At 37.9% G+C, this 20,982-nt stretch overlaps 1 protein-coding gene across 1 annotated transcript in view; it reads left to right on the top strand.

Moving 5' to 3' along the window:
• Positions 1 to 3,057: 3,057 nt before the first annotated feature.
• Positions 3,058 to 20,982, top strand: part of LOC127631142 (mitoferrin-1-like) — a 31,212-nt gene continuing 13,287 nt past the window's right edge. The window contains exon 1 of the mRNA XM_052109145.1: positions 3,058 to 3,350. Coding sequence (XP_051965105.1) covers positions 3,159 to 3,350 — 192 coding nt within the window. The 5' untranslated portion in view covers positions 3,058 to 3,158. The remainder of the gene's footprint in view (positions 3,351 to 20,982) is intronic.

Here is a 20,982-nt window from a genome sequence, read left to right as displayed (position 1 = left end):
TCACAGCAGAACATGGGCCAAGGTGGAGATGACAATAGGCATTCTGAAGGCGAGGTTTCAGTGTCTGCGTGGGCTCAGGGTCACTCCAAATAGGGCATGTGACATCACAGTTGCTTGTGTGGTACTTCACAACATTGCCACAATAAGAGGAGAGAGGCATCCCCCCTGTCCTGATGACGATGACCTAGAACAACACCCATTGAATCTAGCAGACCACAGAGATGGCAGAATGCTTAGAGACATGATTTGTCAAAATCACTTTATATAATCTGTTCTATTTCTTCATATCCTGAAATAAGAGACATGACAGATTTGTATTTATTGCTTTATACACACACAAAAAAATAAAAAATAAATAACAGATTCATGTTCACATATAATTCTTCTCACCTTAAGGCGATGCTCCAGTAGTTCTATTTCAAGTTTGGCCTTTTTCAGTGGCCAGCCTTTTCTCCTCTAGCTGAAGCTGTATAAGGTCCATGTCAGTTTTTTTTAATTTGCCTTAATAGATGGACCTTATACAGCTCCTTTGCAGACAACTAGGAAGGCAAAGTAAATAAGATGGTTAAAGAAGAAAATCTGCCACATAGTAACATTATGTAAATAAGGACAACTAGGGACAAGTTCTTACACTGCTAAGATTATGTGTAGAGGTAGATGGACCCTCATCTGCATGTACATCCCCAGCTAGATTCTGTCACAGGACAAATTACACATTTTTCACTCCATCTAAAAAGCTATGCATTGTCCAGTATATGCATCATACCTCTGTGGGTCTCCTAGCACTTTCTAATTCAGTCACAGCAGATGTGGTCTCTTCATCATCATTCTAGAGTGGAAATATGCAAGGTTACCTTGTCTGGCAGACAAAGTGAAAGATCTAAAAGCAACTGGTTCTTAAAATGCACCACTAACAATTGTGACAGACTGTGTGGTTTCAGGAGGATCCAATAATACAATGCGTCCATCAGCAACTGCAAGAAAAAAAAAGATACTCAATGTGTAAATTACTAAAGTATGACAGACACTGAATAAAGGCATTAGGAACATGCAAGAATAAAAAAAAAACAGATTACTGTATACAGCATATGCTGTAAAATAGAATATGTATGCATAAGGCACAAGTGAAACAATGACTGCATTTGGGAAGCATTTAGCCTTCTTCGTAATGACAAGAGTTAATGATCGTTTTGTCCAAACGTATGACTAAATATTAATAAGTACTAATATGGTACACCTACATTGTACCAAGTCACTTGAGTTGTTGTGGGAGGTAGCAAAATCTGATGAAGTGCCCTCTGAAATACCCATATCAATTTTTGGAGTGGTGGTGGTGTAGTGGACTAAAGCACATAACTGGTAATCAGAAGGTTGCTGGTTCGATCCCCACAGCCACCACCATTGTGTCCTTGAGCAAGGCACTTAACTCCAGGTTGCTCCGGGGGGATTGTCCCTGTAATAAGTGCACTGTAAGTCGCTTTGGATAAAAAGCGTCTGCCAAATGCATAAATGTAAATACCATCGACCACAGGGCGACCTTTATTAAGTGAAAGAGCCAACTCCTCAGATTGGCTGAGAGGAGGTGGAGGTGGACCCCCACCAGTTAGACGGGCCTCAGCCTTCTTTCTATTAGCTATATAGGAAGAATACTGTAAAAGTAACTTAAGTCATTGATCTTACAACAGTTAAAATAAAATGTTACATTTTTGGAGAATGTTTTTGTGTTTCATTTTGACTTGGGAAAGAGTTCTTTTGGCTCCAGAAGGATTACACCTTATAAAACAAGAGGCCTAAATATTTCTTGTCAATATACATTGCACTGTATTCTTAAGAAACTGATGTAGAGGAAAGTAAATGCTTGTCGACAGTTGTTCAACTTTGCAAATTAACAAAGGCAAGCATATTTAAAATGTAATTAAAAAAAAAAGTACGCATTTACTCTGTTGGTTATTTTTTGCCAAGCCAATTGTCTTTCCCTCGCATATGCAGCTGTAGGCTATTGCTTTTTTTCATTATGGGCTTGAACTCCTCATAAGCCAACATTAAAACTTCTAACTCTGCTTCGGAGAAGTACGCGGCACGTAACTTTTCACCCTTAGTTTCCATGGTGACTCCTGAATTCGGCGTTCCATTGAAAATGCCTTTAGATGTTGGCCGTGCGCGCGCATTAACTAGAGGTTATTAGCAGTAGGTTGATTAAACTAACTCGACACACCCCGAGTAAGCAGGTTTTGGGTTAATCAACCCATAGTTCAGGGTTAATCTGATTGTAAATTAACCCAGCTTTCTGGAATACACCCCTGTTGTGTTGTGGCTTATTTTCAAGTGTTGTGCATGGCTGCATTTTATTGTGGATTTATGTTGTGCTGTGGCTTAATTCTGTGTTGTGGCTTAATTTCATTGTGTTGTGGATTCGTTTAATTGTGTTTTGGCTTAATTTAGTTTTTTTTGTGTGTGCTAATTTTGTCGTGCTGTTCACTCCCGCGCCACCATACATAACACGAAATATGTCGCTTTGTGACTTCTGTAAACACATTTGTCAGATGATTGAATGAATCAAATGAATGACTTCCCTAAAACCAGTTTACTGAAACAAACCGTTTGAACGATCCGCATCCCTTCCAAGGGTCAGTGAGTGAATAATTGAATTAATAAGATTTATGAATAAAATAAATATATTTATTATACACCCAATTAATGCACAAATGTTGTGTTACTTGTAACAAGTACGGTTTACCCTTGAGTCGAGTGGGGTTAAGTTGGTAACAGACACACTATTGATTGGTAATAATGAATAATAAAAAAAAGGAAATATTTAAAAGTTTGGTGAATGACTGCACTCCTGAAAGTGCTCATCGTGATACTGTAAGTAACAGTGGTTGATAAAAAAAAAAAAAAAAACATTTTAAAATCTTGACAGGCTTTTCATGGTTAGTAAACTTTTTATTGGGCACATGAGTTTTGTCTTGAACCCCGCCTTCACTTCGTACTTTACAGTTCTCGTTGCCTGGCGCGGGACCGCTGCGTCACGGTGACGCGGTGTCGCTGAGATGACGACGATGCTGATAGTAATGTGCTCGTTCAAGTTGCCGTTTCACATCGTTGCCGCGTCTCATCCGTGCGGTTGAACCCTGCTTTCCCAGCGTCCCCTTTCACGCATGGAGTTGCGCACCGACACGGTGCTGGCGAGTCTGGAGATGTCGGAGTTAAAAAGCGACGGCGGTTCGTCGGAGGGCGACGAGGATTACGAGTGTTTGCCCGCGCACGCGTCCCTGTACACGCACATGACAGCGGGCGCCGTGGCTGGAGTTCTGGAGCACACCGTCATGTACCCCGTGGATTCGGTCAAGGTAACTCAAAAGACAAGAGGACACGAAGACCTTCACTAATGTGTCAGATGTACTTTTAGCAGCCTGAGACCGCTTTATGCAACGTTGCCTTCCTGCTAACTTATTAAACAAAACTTACAAATTAACTTACAAACCACTTGATGACTCAAATCTTCTCAAAATTGTAAAAACTACACACAAGTTACAAAATCGGGCATGTTTTTTTGCTGTAAACAAATGTGTGGATTGTCACCCTGCCATGCAACAGTCAGATTGCAGCTGTGTACTTTGTTTCCAGCACTAGTACGAAAGTATGTTTGAGAGTGACTACTGCTGTCACTAACAGCTGACCCAAAGAACCTTCGCTTTTTAAGATGCAAATCCAGACCTTTCTTGCCATACTCTACCCATTTAGAAATCTGATTTATAATGTATGCTAAACATATGAAATGTATGTTCATATATGGCTTTCTCTTATTTAAAGTCACGTACTTGAACATATATGCAACATATGTTTTAAACATGTCCATTTTCGTAACATATTTTTCCAATTACAAGTGGAGTTTGAAAATGTCCATACATGCTCAAAAATACTCACTAATTGGATATGTTCATATATGAGCATACAGTATATCAGATATATCAAGTTAACAAGTTGTAATGGTTTGGGTTCATGTCTAGAACACAATGCAATGAATTACTATTATGTAACTTTAATTTGTCTGATTTAATCAGTCACTAAAACTCATGCAGTGTCCCGTTTGAGTTTTTCAGTAGCGGACATACATGATTATAAAAGGGCTGGGTTTTGAAACAGATTTTTCGATTCTTATTCACAAGCTTTCGATTCCGATGAATATTTTAATTATAATGTCCACTTTGCTTACATATGAAATATATTATCACCCAGATATTGCTTTTAATTTTACTGGCGACCAGTATACTGAAGTAGGTACATTACAAAAATATAAGTTTTACTAATTTGACTATTTTATTAGTTTTTCATAATTTTAGTCACATTTTAGCTTTTTAAAAATGAACAAATCCATGTATTCCATTATTGCATGTATTATATTTTGCTACATATTTATTGTTTAATTGCATAATTTGTTCTATTTACTAGTATTTAATTTGTTGAACACCTACTAAAATGGTACTGTCTCTTTAAGAAAACCAGCAGTTCTTTAAAGAGCTTAAATGAGCGCATATATGAACTAGAGAGGACCTAAATGGCTTTATCTCATCTGTGCTATGTGTGATTATAATTAAATTTCAGTCAGGACCACTTGAGTCAAAAATACCAAAAAACAATAATATTTCCAAAATATTTATTTGCATGATTGTTAAAGTTTCATTTGGTGGTATGGCTCTGTTCTGAATTACCCATCCTTTTCATGAGCTCCATGAAAGCTAGTCAGGTAACAGCAGCAGCTTCTGGGGACAATCTCCCATTTAGAACTGGGAAAGCAGCAAACAAATCCCCAATTGAGAACAGAGCATGCGTCAGTGAAAACAGAATGACACTGATTAAGTTAAACAGAGTTAAAGGAGGAGCTAGGGGAGGAGGTGGGTTGCAAGAATGCAGTGGAAGCAGCCAAGCAGACAGACAGAAAAAAGCCTTTAAATAAGGCCTAATTGAAAGAAACTAATTGAAGGCGTATGAATCGGATCAGCTGATAGACTGGGTATCAGCTGATAGCTGAGCTTGACTACGCGGCCTGCCTGAACTAACGCTGAACGCTAGATTTGTATTTTTTGTTGTTGTTTTTTATCAACAACTCCGTGTAAAAAACAGGAAAGGATATTAAGAGACATTATTCAATGACAAATGGATTGCGCAAATCTCTTCTGTGGACACATTACACGGAACAATTCAAACCACTCTCAACATGGTGCTTAACAACTTCCCCACTATACTGCACAATCACTTATGAGTGGAATCTGAACATTTACCAGCCAGGTGCCATACAGTATCTCACAAAAGTGAGTACACGACCCCTCACATTTTTGTAAATATTTGAGTATATCTTTTCATGTGACAACACTGAAGAAATGACACTTTGCTACAATGTAAAGTAGTGAGTGTACAGCTTGTATAACAGTGTGCATTTGCTGTCCCCTCAAAATAACTCAACACACTGCCATTAATGTCTAAACCGCTGGCAACAAAAGTGAGTACACCCCTAAATGAAAATACCTTGCTAAAGAAGCTGAGGGTGAAGGTGATGGACTGGCCAAGCATGTCTCCAGACATAAACCCTATTGAGCATCTGTGGGGTATCCTCAAACGGAAGGTGGAGGAGCACAAGGTCTCTAACATCCACCAGCTCCGTGATGTCATTATGGAGGAGTGGAAGAGGACTCCAGTGGCAACCTTTGAAGCTCTGATGAACTTTAACAAGAGGGTTAAAGTAATAATGGAAAATAATGGTGGCCACACAAAATATTGACACTTTGGGCCCACTTTGGACATTTTTAACTAGGGGTGTACTCCCTTTTGTTGCCAGCAGTTTAGACATTAATAGCTGTGTGTTGTTATTTTGAGGGGACAGCAAATTTACACTTATACAAGCTGTACACTGACTACTTTACATTGTAGCAAAGTGTAATTTCTTCAGTGTTGTCACATGAAAAGATATAATCAAATATTGACAAAAATGTGAGGGGTGTACTCACTTTTGTGAGATACTGTACATATTTTACATGCATAGTATGAAATTTGGTCGCAAACGCAAGCGATTTCCACTCATTGTAGTAGATGGAGTAAAAGATTGATCTAGGGATTTAAGTATCTATATCAAAATTGTTCAAATGAAGATAGTGATGCATCGGATAATCAATATTTTTTACCCAGTCCTATGGTGTAATACAATGTTATAGTACCAAAATGAGAAGTACATAAAATTGTGGAAATATTTTACTTAATCTACTTGCAGTATTTAAAAATAGTATTCTATATGCATTCTTAATAGACAAGATTGTTAGTTAATTTTGTGAATGACACTTAACTGCAATAGGGCCAATTATCAATAGATATATCAGTCCACCACTAATTCTCATCAACATTCTTGGTTGTTTAATGATCTACCTAGAGATAGGAGCATTCGGACTGGCAGGATTTTAACTTGTATTATAATTTATAACTTGTAAGAGGGACATGGATCTCACCTCACTGAGCTTTGAACATATAGGTACTTCCGTGGACCTTTTACTGCATCCCATAGCTACACTTTTAACTCAGCCTAACATTGTAATGAAATTGATATAGTGGCCTTACAAATCCTTTTCTTTTGGAGGAACAAGGGGTTATTTCTGTTTTCTCCCTTAGTAAGTTTGGTTTATCCGAGGTGAAATAGCAGTCTCATGATGTTGAGTGGAAATGCCAGGGTTTTTTCCTGTAATGGCAGCACTAATCTTTGGGTTAGCCTCAGTCTGGCTTTAAAACAACAGTTCTTTCAAACTGGCCAGTTAGTTCACTGAACAAAATAGTCCTTTTGATCCAGTGCCTTTTTGTAGGAATTCTAGGCCTATCTCTTAGAAGTTATGGGTGAGACAAAAATGTTAGGCTAAGGTTAGTGCCAGGGCTGAAAATTCTCTCTCCTAAGTGAGTCTTTTTGGGAAACTTGCGAGTGAAAGTATCTATTATGTGAAACTTGCATAGGCCATTGTCACCATTTCCTTAAAGGCTGCAAGATTTCACTCATTCGCTGGTAACCATAGCGCTACACATTTTAAATGCACATACTACATGTCTGGAGAGCACAGAGACCTTTCAGATGCCTGACCCACCGAGGCCCTGCTTTTCATCTGAAAGGAACTAATTAGTTTGTGTGTATGAATATGTGTTTGACAGTGGCAGTCAGAGATCAGAGATGAATTTTAGTAAAAAGTAGAGATGTGCATGGTAGCCGTTTGTAATATTCAGGTTGACCGCGAGGTTTCACGAATGGTTATTAGTTTTTTTTTGTTTTTGGAGATTTGGGACTTGGGAATAAATAATTTTTATTGCAATGGATATGCATCAAACACTACTTAAAATAGCAGGAAATACAGTGAGCCATGAGTCAAATAGCACAATACAGATCTTCAAGTGAAAAATACACATTTGTAACAAAACAATTCACAAGGTGGGAACCTAATAATGAAAATTAGGGTCACGATTGTGAAATTTGGGTGATGATTAATTGCCTGTTTTAGGACTATGCTGATTAATTTTCTGTTTTCTGTTTAATTTAGCTTGGGTCATATAATAAAATAAGGGTATGATTTAATTTTCAGGCTTCAAAAACATATGAATGACAGTCAAATAAACTTATAATATTTAAATTATCAAAATATGTCTAAACTCAAATATATCTCTTATATTTGTCCGATTCACTTTTGATCCATTGGGCTTTTTCAATGTTTTGTTTAGCTTCTTTTGTAACCCAGCCAACCTGTATAGCTATTATATTATATTGTGTTGTATTGTGCAATAGTAAAATACTTCTGCCTTAAATCCTTCACTTTCACAGATTTTTTTAAGGCGCTCTGATTAACTCACAAGCCCTTATTTCTCATGAAGGAAGACTTTGAGATTCTGTTTCTTGCATTTTATAACTTCCACAGAAATAGAGCAGGACATCTCCACTGTCTCACTGCCTGTTATTAACACTGTGTGAATAAACCCACAACGACCACGGACATTTGACATTACTTGGCTGTTAAGTGAAACTGGAGCACTTTGCGTTCACAAAATGAATCTGTTTATACCTTGTTAATATTTTCGCGGGAGATTGGCACAAGCCTCTGTAGACGGCGTGCCCATCAGAGCGCTTGAGATGTGGTTCATCTTGACACACGCTCAAAAGAGCTGCTCTTGTGAAGTCAGCGGTGCGGTTCCCTGAGATGCTTTGAGTTCAACTGAATGACACGTCATGCAGGGAAAGATGAGGCTGAATCCAGCTTCTTTATCAACTGCTTTTTATTCAGTAAAGGGGCCTCGGACACTACACAACTCTATCACTGGCGAGTGATATGTTAAAATTTACCTGCCAGTGGCTAATAACACGTATATACGTAAAATTTACTCGTATATGAAGTGATATACTCACAATGTACAGGGCTGAAAAATATATTTTAAGTGATTTCTACTAACAGAAACACGTGTTGTAATACTATGTCATGTTTGGGTGGGGACAAAAAGTAAACCGGACTTACTTTGGCTGTCTTGACAAGCTCTCCGGGATGCTTTCGCTTCAAGTGTTCGTTCATGGCGGTTGTATGGCTGTGATTAGCCATTTCCAATTTGCATATCTTACACATCACCACATCGTTGAGTCTCTGGCTATAATACTCCCATGCTTTAGATCACCGTGTGCAAGTTTTTTTTAGCTGCAGCTTGTTCTTCGGGGAATCCATGATTAATCCGGGCGCTGCCATTTTAATTATTCCATTGCGATGTACCGACCCATGTTATGCAAATCGACGTATTTCTGTAATCGATGACGTCGATTATGTCGACGAATCATCCCAGCCCTTCTATTGGATAAACAGCGCACAGTGCAGACACATGCAAAAACTAGTGTAAACAGCCCCTAATTGCACTTGGAAAAACTGACCCGAACCTGGCCCAAAACACGACGGTTTGTCGGGTACTGTCTAGCTCCGATCAGGTTGAAGACCTCTATCGCACATGTAGAATAACCGAATATTGATTTTGGAATTTGAATACAGGCATTGTGAATGGTTAACCAAATGTCAACTGTCCGTGCACATCCCTAGTATTAAGGAATAAAAGTAATTATTGTTTGAAGCACCTCTAGTGTTCATTTTATCAGGAAACTGGCGCGATACTTACAATGAGCCACATAAAAATCATCTTGCAAAAATGTACTTCTAGTGACGTGATATGAGACCATGTTTTTTCTTGGTGCTGATCTTAACAAGGCAATGTGGGAGTGGAAAAATTATGTTAACTGGAGATATATCAGTCTTTTTCACAATCCAGTCACATATCAATGGATAAAATTAAGTCGCATTTTCTACTAAATATTCTGTTTAAAGAATAATTTGTTGTCAGGAAATTTGTGTTGTCTCTTAATAGTTTTATTTTGATAAGAGGATTTCGACATAAGCAGATGTGGTCTATGCAAATGAAATAGTTTTTTTATACAGCTTATTTTTAATTTTTTTTAGTCACAGATAATACGAAATGTGAATTACTTTAAAAACACATGTTAGACCAAACTTATTCCCCAAATGGTATCCCAACTAGCCTAACAGTGTTGTCTGAACAAACAATTGTATATTGAACAATGTTGATGTTTTGTGAGATCCCAGCATGCATTGCTACATGAATAAATTATGCTTTTGTGTTATAGGCTTACTTTTAGCTGTTTGCTGAATGCTGTTATTGTTGTTTTTTGTTGGCACTGTTAAGTCAAATTGTTGTTTGGGGATGTTATGAGATCATATTTTAACTTAAAGGGTTAGATCACCGAAAAATTAAAATTATCGTATCATTTACTCACCCTCATGCCATCCCAGATGTGTATGACTTATTTCTGCAGAACACAAATTAAGATTTGTTCGAAGAACATTTCAGCTCTGTGGGTCATGCAATGCATGTGAATGGGTGCCAAAATTTTGAAACTACAAAATCCATATAAAGGCAACATAAAAGGACGATTCTGGTGGTTAAATCAATATCTTATACTGTGATGTGGATGAGAAACAGATCTATATTTAAGTCCTTTTTCCTTGACTTTCACCTTCTCCTTCTGTTTTTGGTGATCCACATTCTTTGTGCATATCGCCACCTACTGGCCAGGGAGGAGAATTTATGACAAAAAGGACTTAAATATTGATCTGTATCCTACCCACACATGGATTACATTTATGCTGCATTTATGTGTATTTTGGAGCTTCTTGGCACCCATTCACTTGCATTGTATGACCCACATAGCTTCTTAACTCTTTCCCCGCCAGCGTTTTTAAAAAAAAGTTGCCAGCCACCGCCAGGGTTTTTGACGATTTTCGCTAAACTTTAATGGCCGGCAGAATATTTTCTTCCACGAATATGTGAAGATGCTATACATCACAATAAAGATCTGAGCCTCTGCTTTTATCCAAAAAAACAGATTTTATTTTATCTTCATTTGTTCTTTTTTTATTGCGACTTGAACAGAGGTCGGTTTTGTCAAAAAACAACATTTCAGACAAAAAGCTGATAAAAAGGCATGTTTATGTCTGATATTTTGAGCTTCTCAATACTCCACTTCTTCATGTTTGAGACGATCGCAGTCTGTTTCTTTGATCAAAGAGTTGCGTACTCTTTCAAAACATGCGGAGGGGTCTTCCTTACCGTATAACACCTAAAACACGGAAACCCGGAAAATTCCGTGTTTGGCGGGGAAAGAGTTAAAGGTTAACTAAACCCTAAACCAACTTTTTTTAGTTAATGATCTGTAAGCATGGGGCTTTATTAGTACTGGTCCTTGATTCAAGTAATTTTTTTGACATTTGTGTATAAAGTGTTTTAATTCTAAAATATATGGTGTAAAAACGTCTGAGTGCTGCCCTCTTCAGGTTGATCGGTGGCTACTGCAGTTGAATTTTCCTATTGGCTGTTGCGTTACTTGGTGACGTAAGCAGGTTCCAGCTCACCACGCCAGATTCATGTACATGTCGTCTTGCGACCGTGTGAGGAATAATAATAACAGAGTCTGACAGCAGCTGTCAATTAATACGTCACTAGAGTCTCAGGTGCCACCCGCTCAGCCCTCGACTCGGTTCGTTCCCTCTATCCCCACCGGGGTCTGCCCACTTTTCCTGCATTTTCAAATATTTCTTGTGGGTGGAGTCAGACTCTGAGCAGGTGTTTAGTTACCCTTTAATCTTAATTTGTGTTCTGCAGAAGAAAGTCATACACATCTGGGATGCCAGTAGGGTGAGTAAATCATGAGAGTAGTTTCAATTTTGGGTGAACTATCCCTTTAATTTTGTTTATTGTCACTGTTATTAAGGTTTGTGGGCTAAGGGTTGATGACTATTGTTTGTCTTACTAGTGGCTTGCAAGATATTCCTCTCTTTAGAGGCCAATATTGCAGTTAACTTCATGTAAAAGTAGTAGTGCCGATCAGGAAATTTAAGGCCGATACAGATCTCCGATTTATTTTAACACTAAGATCGGCTGATACCTATACAGGTTTTTTCTTAGTGCCCTTTGCCACAATTTTGCAAGTTAAATGCTGCAGTTATATGTTTATTCCCCACACAGTAAAATGATGGTAACACTTTACAAAATGGTTCCATTTGTTAACATTATTTAACATTACTGTAGTTAACATGAACTAATGAATGTAATGTTAGTTACAACATATATTAATACATTTTTAAAATCAAAAGTTGTATTAGTTAATGCACATTTATGCACTATGTACTAACAATGAGCAAGTGTATTTTTATTAACTAACATTATGATTAATAAATGCTGTAAAAAATATACTGTTAATTGTTTGTTCATGATACCTAATGCATTAACTAATGTTAAAGAAATGAAACCTTTTCATTAAGTGTTACCAAAATTACGTTGTGAATTGCTAACATGTATTTGTATTGAAAACAGTTATTAATAGATCTGTTCCCAATATCAAAAGGTCATTGTTACATACTGGCAACCAAAATACTTTAATAAAATAAGAAACATATATCCATTACCAGCTCTCCAGATATCTTCCAGTGAGAAATCATTAATATGATTTGTTTACTGTCTTTGGCGTTGTACTGTAAAACAAATCACTAATTATTAATAATTTGCATGAAGACGCTGTGCTGACATTAAAGGTTAAACAGTTACATCTTTTATTAGTATTGTGACCAATGTTAATCTAATTTAAATTGGAATCCTCCCATAAAAGCGCTGGGATGATGAGATGGAGAGCACCTGCTGAGCGTGCATGTTTGACACCAAGACCGCTCATGTTGAAGAGAGTGAAGCTAAAAGCACTCATGATGGCTCAAACAGTCTCTATCACTCAACACAATGTCTGATTGTGATGACTCGTGTTATATAATGTGTACTCAGATTTCTATTTGCATGTTTATTTTGTTTTTATAACCTCTAGCAGACTCTTTATCCTTTTCCTGCTCACTGTGCAACGAATCAGAATAACTACCATAATGACTCTAGAAAATATCAAATCCATTTATTGTCAATCAACCGTATACACAAGTGCAACATAGCAGTATGACAATTACAATAAACATCTGATTTACACATAACACAGTTTACACCTAATGTTGTATACACAAAAATAAGAAGACTGTATACAATACAAATACACTGTACACTGGAAATAAATATGAAATGTCAGTTGCCAGTGTGTTATTAAGAGAAGGATAAAACGTGAGTCCAGTCTTAGGCTAATAAAGTGCGGTGCTGATATACACTCACCTAAAGGATTATTAGGAACACCTGTTCAATTTCTCATTAATGCAATTATCTAATCAACCAATCACATGGCAGTTGCTTCAATGCATTTAGGGGTGTGGTCCTGGTCAAGACAATCTCCTGAACTCCAAACTGAATGTCAGAATGGGAAAGAAAGGTGATTTAAGCAATTTTGAGCGTGGCATGGTTGTTGGTGCCAGACGGGCCGGTCTGAGTATTTCACAATCTGCTCAGTTACTGGGATTTTCACGCACAACCATTTCTAGGGTTTACAAAGAATGGTGTGAAAAGGGAAAAACATCAGGTATGCGGCAGTCCTGTGGGCGAAAATGCCTTGTTGATGCTAGAGGTCAGAGGAGAATGGGCCGACTAATTCAAGCTGATAGAAGAGCAACTTTGCCTGAAATAACCACTCGTTACAACCGAGGTATGCAGCAAAGCATTTGTGAAGCCACAACACGCACAACCTTGAGGCGGATGGGCTACAACAGCAGAAGACCCCATCGGGTACCACTCATCTCCACTACAAATAGGAAAAAGAGGCTACAATTTGCAAGAGCTCACCAAAATTGGACAGTTGAAGACTGGAAAAATGTTGCCTGGTCTGATGTGTCTCGATTTCTGTTGAGACATTCAGATGGTAGAGTCAGAATTTGGCATAAACAGAATGAGAACATGGATCCATCATGCCTTGTTACCACTGTGCAGGCTGCTGGTGGTGGTGTAATGGTGTGTGGGATGTTTTCTTGGCACACTTTAGGCCCCTTAGTGCCAATTGGGCATCTTTTAAATGCCACGGCCTACCTGAGCATTGTTTCTGACCATGTCCATCCCTTTATGGCCACCATGTACCCATCCTCTGATGGCTACTTCCAGCAGGATAATGCACCATGTCACAAAGCTTGAATCATTTCAAATTGGTTTCTTGAACATGACAATGAGTTCACTGTACTAAAATGGCCCCCACAGTCACCAGATCTCAACCCAATAGAGCATCTTTGGGATGTGGTGGAAGGGGAGCTTCGTGCCCTGGATGTGCATCCCACAAATCTCTATCAACTGCAAGATGCTATCCTATCAATATGGGCCAACATTTCTAAAGAATGCTTTCAGCACCTTGTTGAATCAATGCCACGTAGAGTTAAGGCAGATCTGAAGGCGAAAGGGGGTCAAACACAGTATTAGTATGGTGTTCCTAATAATCCTTTAGGTGAGTGTATGTATCATGAGCGATCAAGAATTCAAAAGTCTGATTGATTGGGGGAAGAAGCTGTCATGATGTTGGCTGATGTGGGTCCTAATGCTGCGATACCGCCTGCCTGATGGTAGCAGTGAGAGCAGCCCATGACTCGGGTGGCTGGAGTCTCTGATGCTCCAAGCTTTTTTATATGAGCTTCATATTCATATATGTGTAATTCTTACACATTTTTAAAAACAAAACGGCACATTCTTGTGAATTACATTATGTATTAAAGTTTAAATTTGTGAATGCTTAGAATTGCCTACAACTCATCCCGCATAGGCCACACTGTCATGCTCAAGTGCTGAGCAAGCACTCATTCATTAGAGTAGCTGTCTATGTGTGATTCCCTGCATGCTGCAAAAAAGATCGGCCCTGATTCTAGGCACTATCGCGATCACTGATTTAAGATGATGATCGGCTGATTTTTATCAGTGCACCCGTTTGTAAAAGTAATTAAGATGGTGACAAAATGAAAGTTCTCGTATTGCGAATTGATAGTTGGCTGAACAAGAAATTAGTTATTCGCCCAACAAGAATATTTGCATTTAATGAACACATTCACATTGACTTAAAGCAGTGCTACTGAGGACAATTAAGACCATTGTTGACAGAAATAAAAAAGTCTTACTGCATCTTAAATTTGCTCAATTCTTTTTTACAGTGTGGATTTGACTTTTTACTAGTGCAAATATGTTGTTTGAAAGTCCCTTGATTTTGTTTACATGGTGGTCGTGGTCAAATTAATGTTTAAGAGCAGAATTACTTATTTAATTAAGAGCTTATTTATACTTACTGTAAGCAGAATTAAGTTGAGGACTTTTTGCCCCTCTCTAACACTCTAACAAAAGATAGTTTAAGGCTTGTAATGATTCATAATTTAGGTCTGTAAATCATTTGTCAGAAATCCAGAAAAAGATAAACTGTAAAACATGCCTCTTAAGTGTTTGTGTGTTCAAAGTTGAAATATATGTAGGGTTATGTACCAATGAATATGATGATCAATGACTGCTTGGATTTTATTGTCCATTATAAAGATCACATTCATGTTTTGTACTCATTGTTGTTGTATTGTAATGTTGAAATACTACTGAAACATGATGTTGCAATTAAGTTACTGGAGCACATGTGTAATAGCACAGACAGCGAAATGAAACTGGAATTTCCAGTGTGTGGGAAACTGTTGAGGACCTGCCAACTGTGTGACGTTTGTGTCACTTCCTGAGAGTACCTTTAAGAATCATACTTTTCCATATTTGACCTTTATATGTACACACACACACACACACACACACACACACACACACATAAACCTTTCCTGCTATTTACAACCTAACCTAGTCTATTAGGTTGCCTCGGTGGGTGTCATGTGTGCATGTGAAAGTTTCCCAAAGGATCCCAAGGTTCTGTATGGCAGCGTTTGTTACTTCTATTGTGACACATTTACAGTAGAGGCAGTGGGTGATTCAGAGAGATGCAGCAATAACAGAAGAACCGGCATAGAGAAACTGCAGTAATGACGTGTCTTTTCCTCCTCAAATGTAACCCAATAAAAACATATTACAATAAAGTAATTTATCCCCCTTAATACATCAGTGCACCAACAACACAAGCTTTGTGATCTTTGTGAATTAAGTGAAGAATAAAATAGTAAATGGTAACATTGAGGTATGGCTACAGCCATATATCCAAACTATTTATAAGAATAATAATAATAATACTGTATATTTAATAATAATGTAATGCTAATATTAAGACATGCTATTTGCAACATGGAGCAAATAACGGTGTGCTATTTACACCCCAGGGCAAATTGTGTCAGATACTATTTGCACTATGGATGTCACTATCGATTATTTTGGTGATCTAGTAATCTAACGCATTTTCTGACGATTAATTGGAAAAAATTGCATAAAGTTGTCGATGTGAAGCAACATTTGGCTGAAATGCATTAATTAGCCTAAGTTTTTATTTATTTTATGATCGAATAACAACAACAAAACAATTGTGCGATATTTAATGCCAACAGACACCCAAAGCAGTTTATAATTATATAAATATGTATATTCAAGCTGATAGAGTTTGGCTTCTGAAGGTATGCCCAACTTTTTAAAAATCAAGATCTACATATTTTCTTAAACTATTTCAACATGATCTACACATTTTAGTTTAGAACAGGCCATGGATATAAAATATTTAATCTTTTCAGAAACAGTATCTGCCCACCAGTCATGTTTATTAAGAATAAGTGGTTAATCAGTCAATCAAATCAAAATCAAATCACTTTATTGTCATACGACCATATGCACAAATGCAACAGTGGGTGAAAGTCTTGTGTGCAGTTCCGAGCAACATAGCAGTCATGACAGTGACGAGACATATACCAATTTACAATAAACAACATATTTTACATATCACAACAATGCAATTTACAAATCTAATGTACACATAATTACACAACACAATAATAGTATACAATGTACAGTAAACAATACACACAATATGGAATACACGTACAATAAAAAAGTATATAAAGTGTATAAAAAAAAAATATACAGTATGTTGGATTGCAAGAGAATATAATTTATATAATTTATGACAGTCCAGTGTGAGATTAATAAAGTGCAGTGCTGATATATTGATCATGAAAGATCAAGGGTTTGATTTTGTGAGTGATCAATTTTAGTCATTTATTTGCACATTAATACATTTTTTTTTATATAGTATGAAGGAAATAACAGCACACACAGTAGTCCAGCAAACATGGATGGCATTTACACATTAGCAATCGCGTTGTCTCAGAATCAAATCAATTGTACATACAGTGCATAGCAAGATATTGACTCATAGCACACGTGAAGCGCTTTTACTATGAAGTTGCTCTCAAGCACTGGTGCAGATCCAGCACGAGCAACAATCTCCTGACAGTTTTAATGGCCTGGATTGCCTTCTTGGATTGTCACCGACTGACCACCATGATTTGTGAATCAGAGGAACTTGTGATCCTGATCCTAAAGTTTTTGATTCTGGCTGATGGAATACGCACTTCAGAGGAAGAGCTAAAAGTGACGGAACTGCTGAGGAGAGGCTGATAGAATACGTGCTTTAGAGGTAAATAAATGAGCGCTCCACATGATGCTGGATTTGCTCAAGTTTTGTGAGGTCTTTGTATGGTGATATCTGTTTAAACGAGATATGCACATATTTGCAGATGGTATGATATTCGTTTTATTGATATTTGCCTTTTTATCTTTAGACAAGACAGTTAAAAGTTAAACTGTTTAGGAAACAGACGAGCACTTTAACATTATGAGATCAAACACGTGTACCGCGGTACTGATATGCGGACCATTTAAATGAGACTGTGTTGCACACGGTCTATTATTGTAATAACACGATGGGATGTAGCAACAGAATTAACTATGACTACTTGTTAACATGTCTCAGTCGCTTCACATGCTAGCAGGCGATTCTCAGCACCCTCAATAAACATATTGGCCAAACCGAAAAATTTACTGACTAATGCGATAATGAAAAAAGTCAGAATATCGGCTGATTTATTGGCCTTGGCGATATATCGGTTAACCACTACACACAATATCAACTTCTACCCCTAAACTTAACCCTAACTGAACCACGGTTGTTAGGACAACACTACACATTCACACACTGTCGTTACACCCCACACCGCTTCAGCGATATCTTTTGGTTAGTTTGTTGTGTATTTCTGCAGATCCACCCGACTAATGGGGTGCAAATTGCTGACCTGTGTGGCAGATGCTATTTACACGGGGGTGCAAATAGACACCCTGTAATATTAAACTGGTTGAGTGTATTTAAAACTGAATGCACTTCATTTTACAAGGGAAATTATGTATATGCAAGCAGATTTCAGTGTGTATATACAGTCATGTGAAAAAGAAAGTACACCCTCCTTGAATTCTATGGTTTTATGTATCAGGACATCATAAAAATCATTTGGTCCTTAACAGGTCTTAAAATAAGGTAAATGCAACCTCAGATGAACAACAACACATGACATATTACACAGTATCATGATTTATTTAACAAAAAGAAAGCCAAAATGGAGAAGCCAAACTAGTTCAATAGCTTGTAGAACCACCTTTAGCAGCAATAACTTCAAGTAATCGTTTTCTGTATGACTTAATCAGTCACTCACATTGTTGTGGAGGAATTTTTGCCCACTCTTTTCAACATTGCTTCAGTTCATCTGAAGTTCGCGGGCATTTGTTTATGCACAGCTCTCAGTCCCACCACAGCATTTCAATCGGGTTGAGGTCTGGACTTTGACTGGGCCATTGCAACACCTTGATTCTTTTCTTTTTCAGCCATTCTGTTGTAGATTTGCTGGTGTGCTTAGGATCATTGTCCTGTTGCATGACCCAGTTTCAGCCAAGCTTTAGCTGTCGGACTGATGGCCTCACATTTGACTGGAAAAACGTTGTTATACAGAGGAGTTCATGGTCGACTCAATGACTGCAAGGTACCCAGGACCTGTGGCTGCAAAACAATCCCAAATCATCACCCCTCCACCGCTGTGCATGACAGTTGGTATGATGTGTTTGTGCTGATATGCTGTGTTTGGTTATCGCCAAACGTGGTGCTGTGCATTATGGCCAAACATCTCCACTTTGATATTGTCTGTTCAAAGGAGATTGTTCCAGAAGTCTTGTGATTTTGTTCAGATGCAACTTTTCAAACCTAAGCCATGCTGTCATGTTCTTTTTCTCCTGGCAACCCTTCCTAACATACCATTCTCGTTCAGTCTTTTTCTAATTGTACTGTCATGAACTTTAACATTCTAACTGAGGCCTGTAGAGTCTGAGATGTAACTCTTGGGTTTTTTGCAATTGCTCTGAGCATTGCACGGTCTGACCTTGGGGTGAATTTGCTGGGACGTCCACTCCTGGGAAGAAGTCTAGAATGTTTTCCACTTGTGAATAATCTTTCTCACTGTAGAATGATGGACTTTAAATGGTTTGGAAATTGCCTTATAACACATCCCAGATTGATTGGCGGCAACAATTGCTTCTTTAAGATCATTGCTGATGTATTCCCTCCTTGGAATTGTGTTAACACACACCTGAATGCTCCAGACCAACAAACTGCTAAAACTTCAGCTTTTATAGAGGTGGGCACACTTGCTGATGATCAATTAATCAAGGCCATTTGATTAGCAGCACCTGGCTACTACTTGGTCTCTTAATTCCTATGGAAGCAGTAAGGGTGTGCTTAGTTTTCACACATTATGTCATGTGTTGTTGTCCATCTGAGGTTGTATTTACCTAATTTTAAGACCTGCTAAGGACCAGACGATTTTTATTATGTCCTGATACGTAAAACCATAGAATTCAAGGAGGGTTACTTTCTTTTTCACATGACTGTACAGTTGAAGTCAGAAGTTTACATACACTTAGGTTGAAGTCATTAACTTATTTTTTTAACCACTCCACAGATTTTATATTAGCAAACTATAGTTTTGGCAAGCTGTTTAGGACATCTACTTTGTGTTTGACACAAGTAAGTTTTCTAACAACTGTTTACAGACAGATTGTTTAACTTTTATTTGACTATATCACAATTCCAGTGGGTCAGAAGTTTACGTACACCAAGTTAACTGTGCCTTTAAGCAGCTTGGAAAATTCCAGAAAATTATGTCAGGCCTTTTAGACAAATAGCCAATTATCTTCTGATAGGAGGTGTACTGAATTGGAGCTGTACCTGTGGAAGTTTTAAGGCCTACCTTCAAACTCGGTACCTCTGCTTGACATCATGGGAAGATCAAAAATAAATCAGCCAAGACCTCAGAAAAAAAATTGTGGACCTCCACAAGTCATCCTTGGGAGCAATTTCCAAATGCCTGAATGTACCATGTTCATCTGTACAAACAATAGTACGCAAGTATAAACGCCATGGGACCGCACAGCCATAATACCGCTCAGGAAGGAGACTCATTCAGTCTGCTAGAGATTAATGTAGTTTGGAGTGAAAAGTGCAAATCAATCCCAGAACAACAGCAAAGGACCTTGTGAAGATGCTGGAGGAAACCGGTAGACAAGTATCTATATCCACAGTAAAACGAGTCCTATAACAACATAACCTGAAAGGCTGCTCCGCAAGGAAGAAGCCACTGATCCAATACCGCCATAGAAATGCTAGACAACAGTTTGCAAGGGCTCATGGGGACAGATCTTACTTTTTGGAGAAATGCCCTCTGGTCTAATGAAACAAAACTTTAACTGTTTGGCCATAATGACCATCGTTATGTTTGGAGGAAAATGAGTGAGGAAGAAAACCATGTTGTTTGTGTGCTTTGCTTCAGGAGGGACTGGTGCACTTCACAAAATAGATTGTATTGTGATGAAGGAATATTATGTGTATATATTGAAGCAACATCTCAAGACATTAGCCATGAAGATAAAGCTTGGTTGCAAATGGGTCTTTAAAATGGACGATGACACCAAGCATACCTCCAAAGTTGTGTCAAAATGGCTTAAGGACAACAAAGTCAAGGGATTTGAGTGGCCGTCACAAAGCCCTGACCTCAATCCGACAGAAAATTTGTGGGAAGATCTGAAAAAGCATGTGCGAGCAAGGAGGCCTACCAACCGGACTCTGTTACACCTGTTCTGTCTGGAGGAATGGACCAAAATACCAGCAATTTATTGTGAGTAGCTCTTGGAAGGCTACCCAAAATGTTTGACCAAAGTTTAATGGCAATGCTACCAAATACTAACAAAATGTATATAATCTTCAGACGCACTGGGAATGTGATGAAAGAAATAATTGCTGAAATATATAATTCTCTCTACTATTATTCTGACAGATTACATTCTTAAAATAAAGTAGTGACCATAACTGAATGTTTTGAACGGGAATGTTTTATACGATTAAATGTCAGGAATTTTGAATTTTAAATGTATTTAGCTAAGGTGTATGTAAATTTCTAACTTAGAGAG

This window comes from Xyrauchen texanus, chromosome 37 (assembly GCF_025860055.1).
Source record: "Xyrauchen texanus isolate HMW12.3.18 chromosome 37, RBS_HiC_50CHRs, whole genome shotgun sequence".
Classification (NCBI taxonomy): domain Eukaryota; kingdom Metazoa; phylum Chordata; class Actinopteri; order Cypriniformes; family Catostomidae; genus Xyrauchen; species Xyrauchen texanus.
This window is presented reverse-complemented; position numbering and strand designations above follow the sequence as displayed.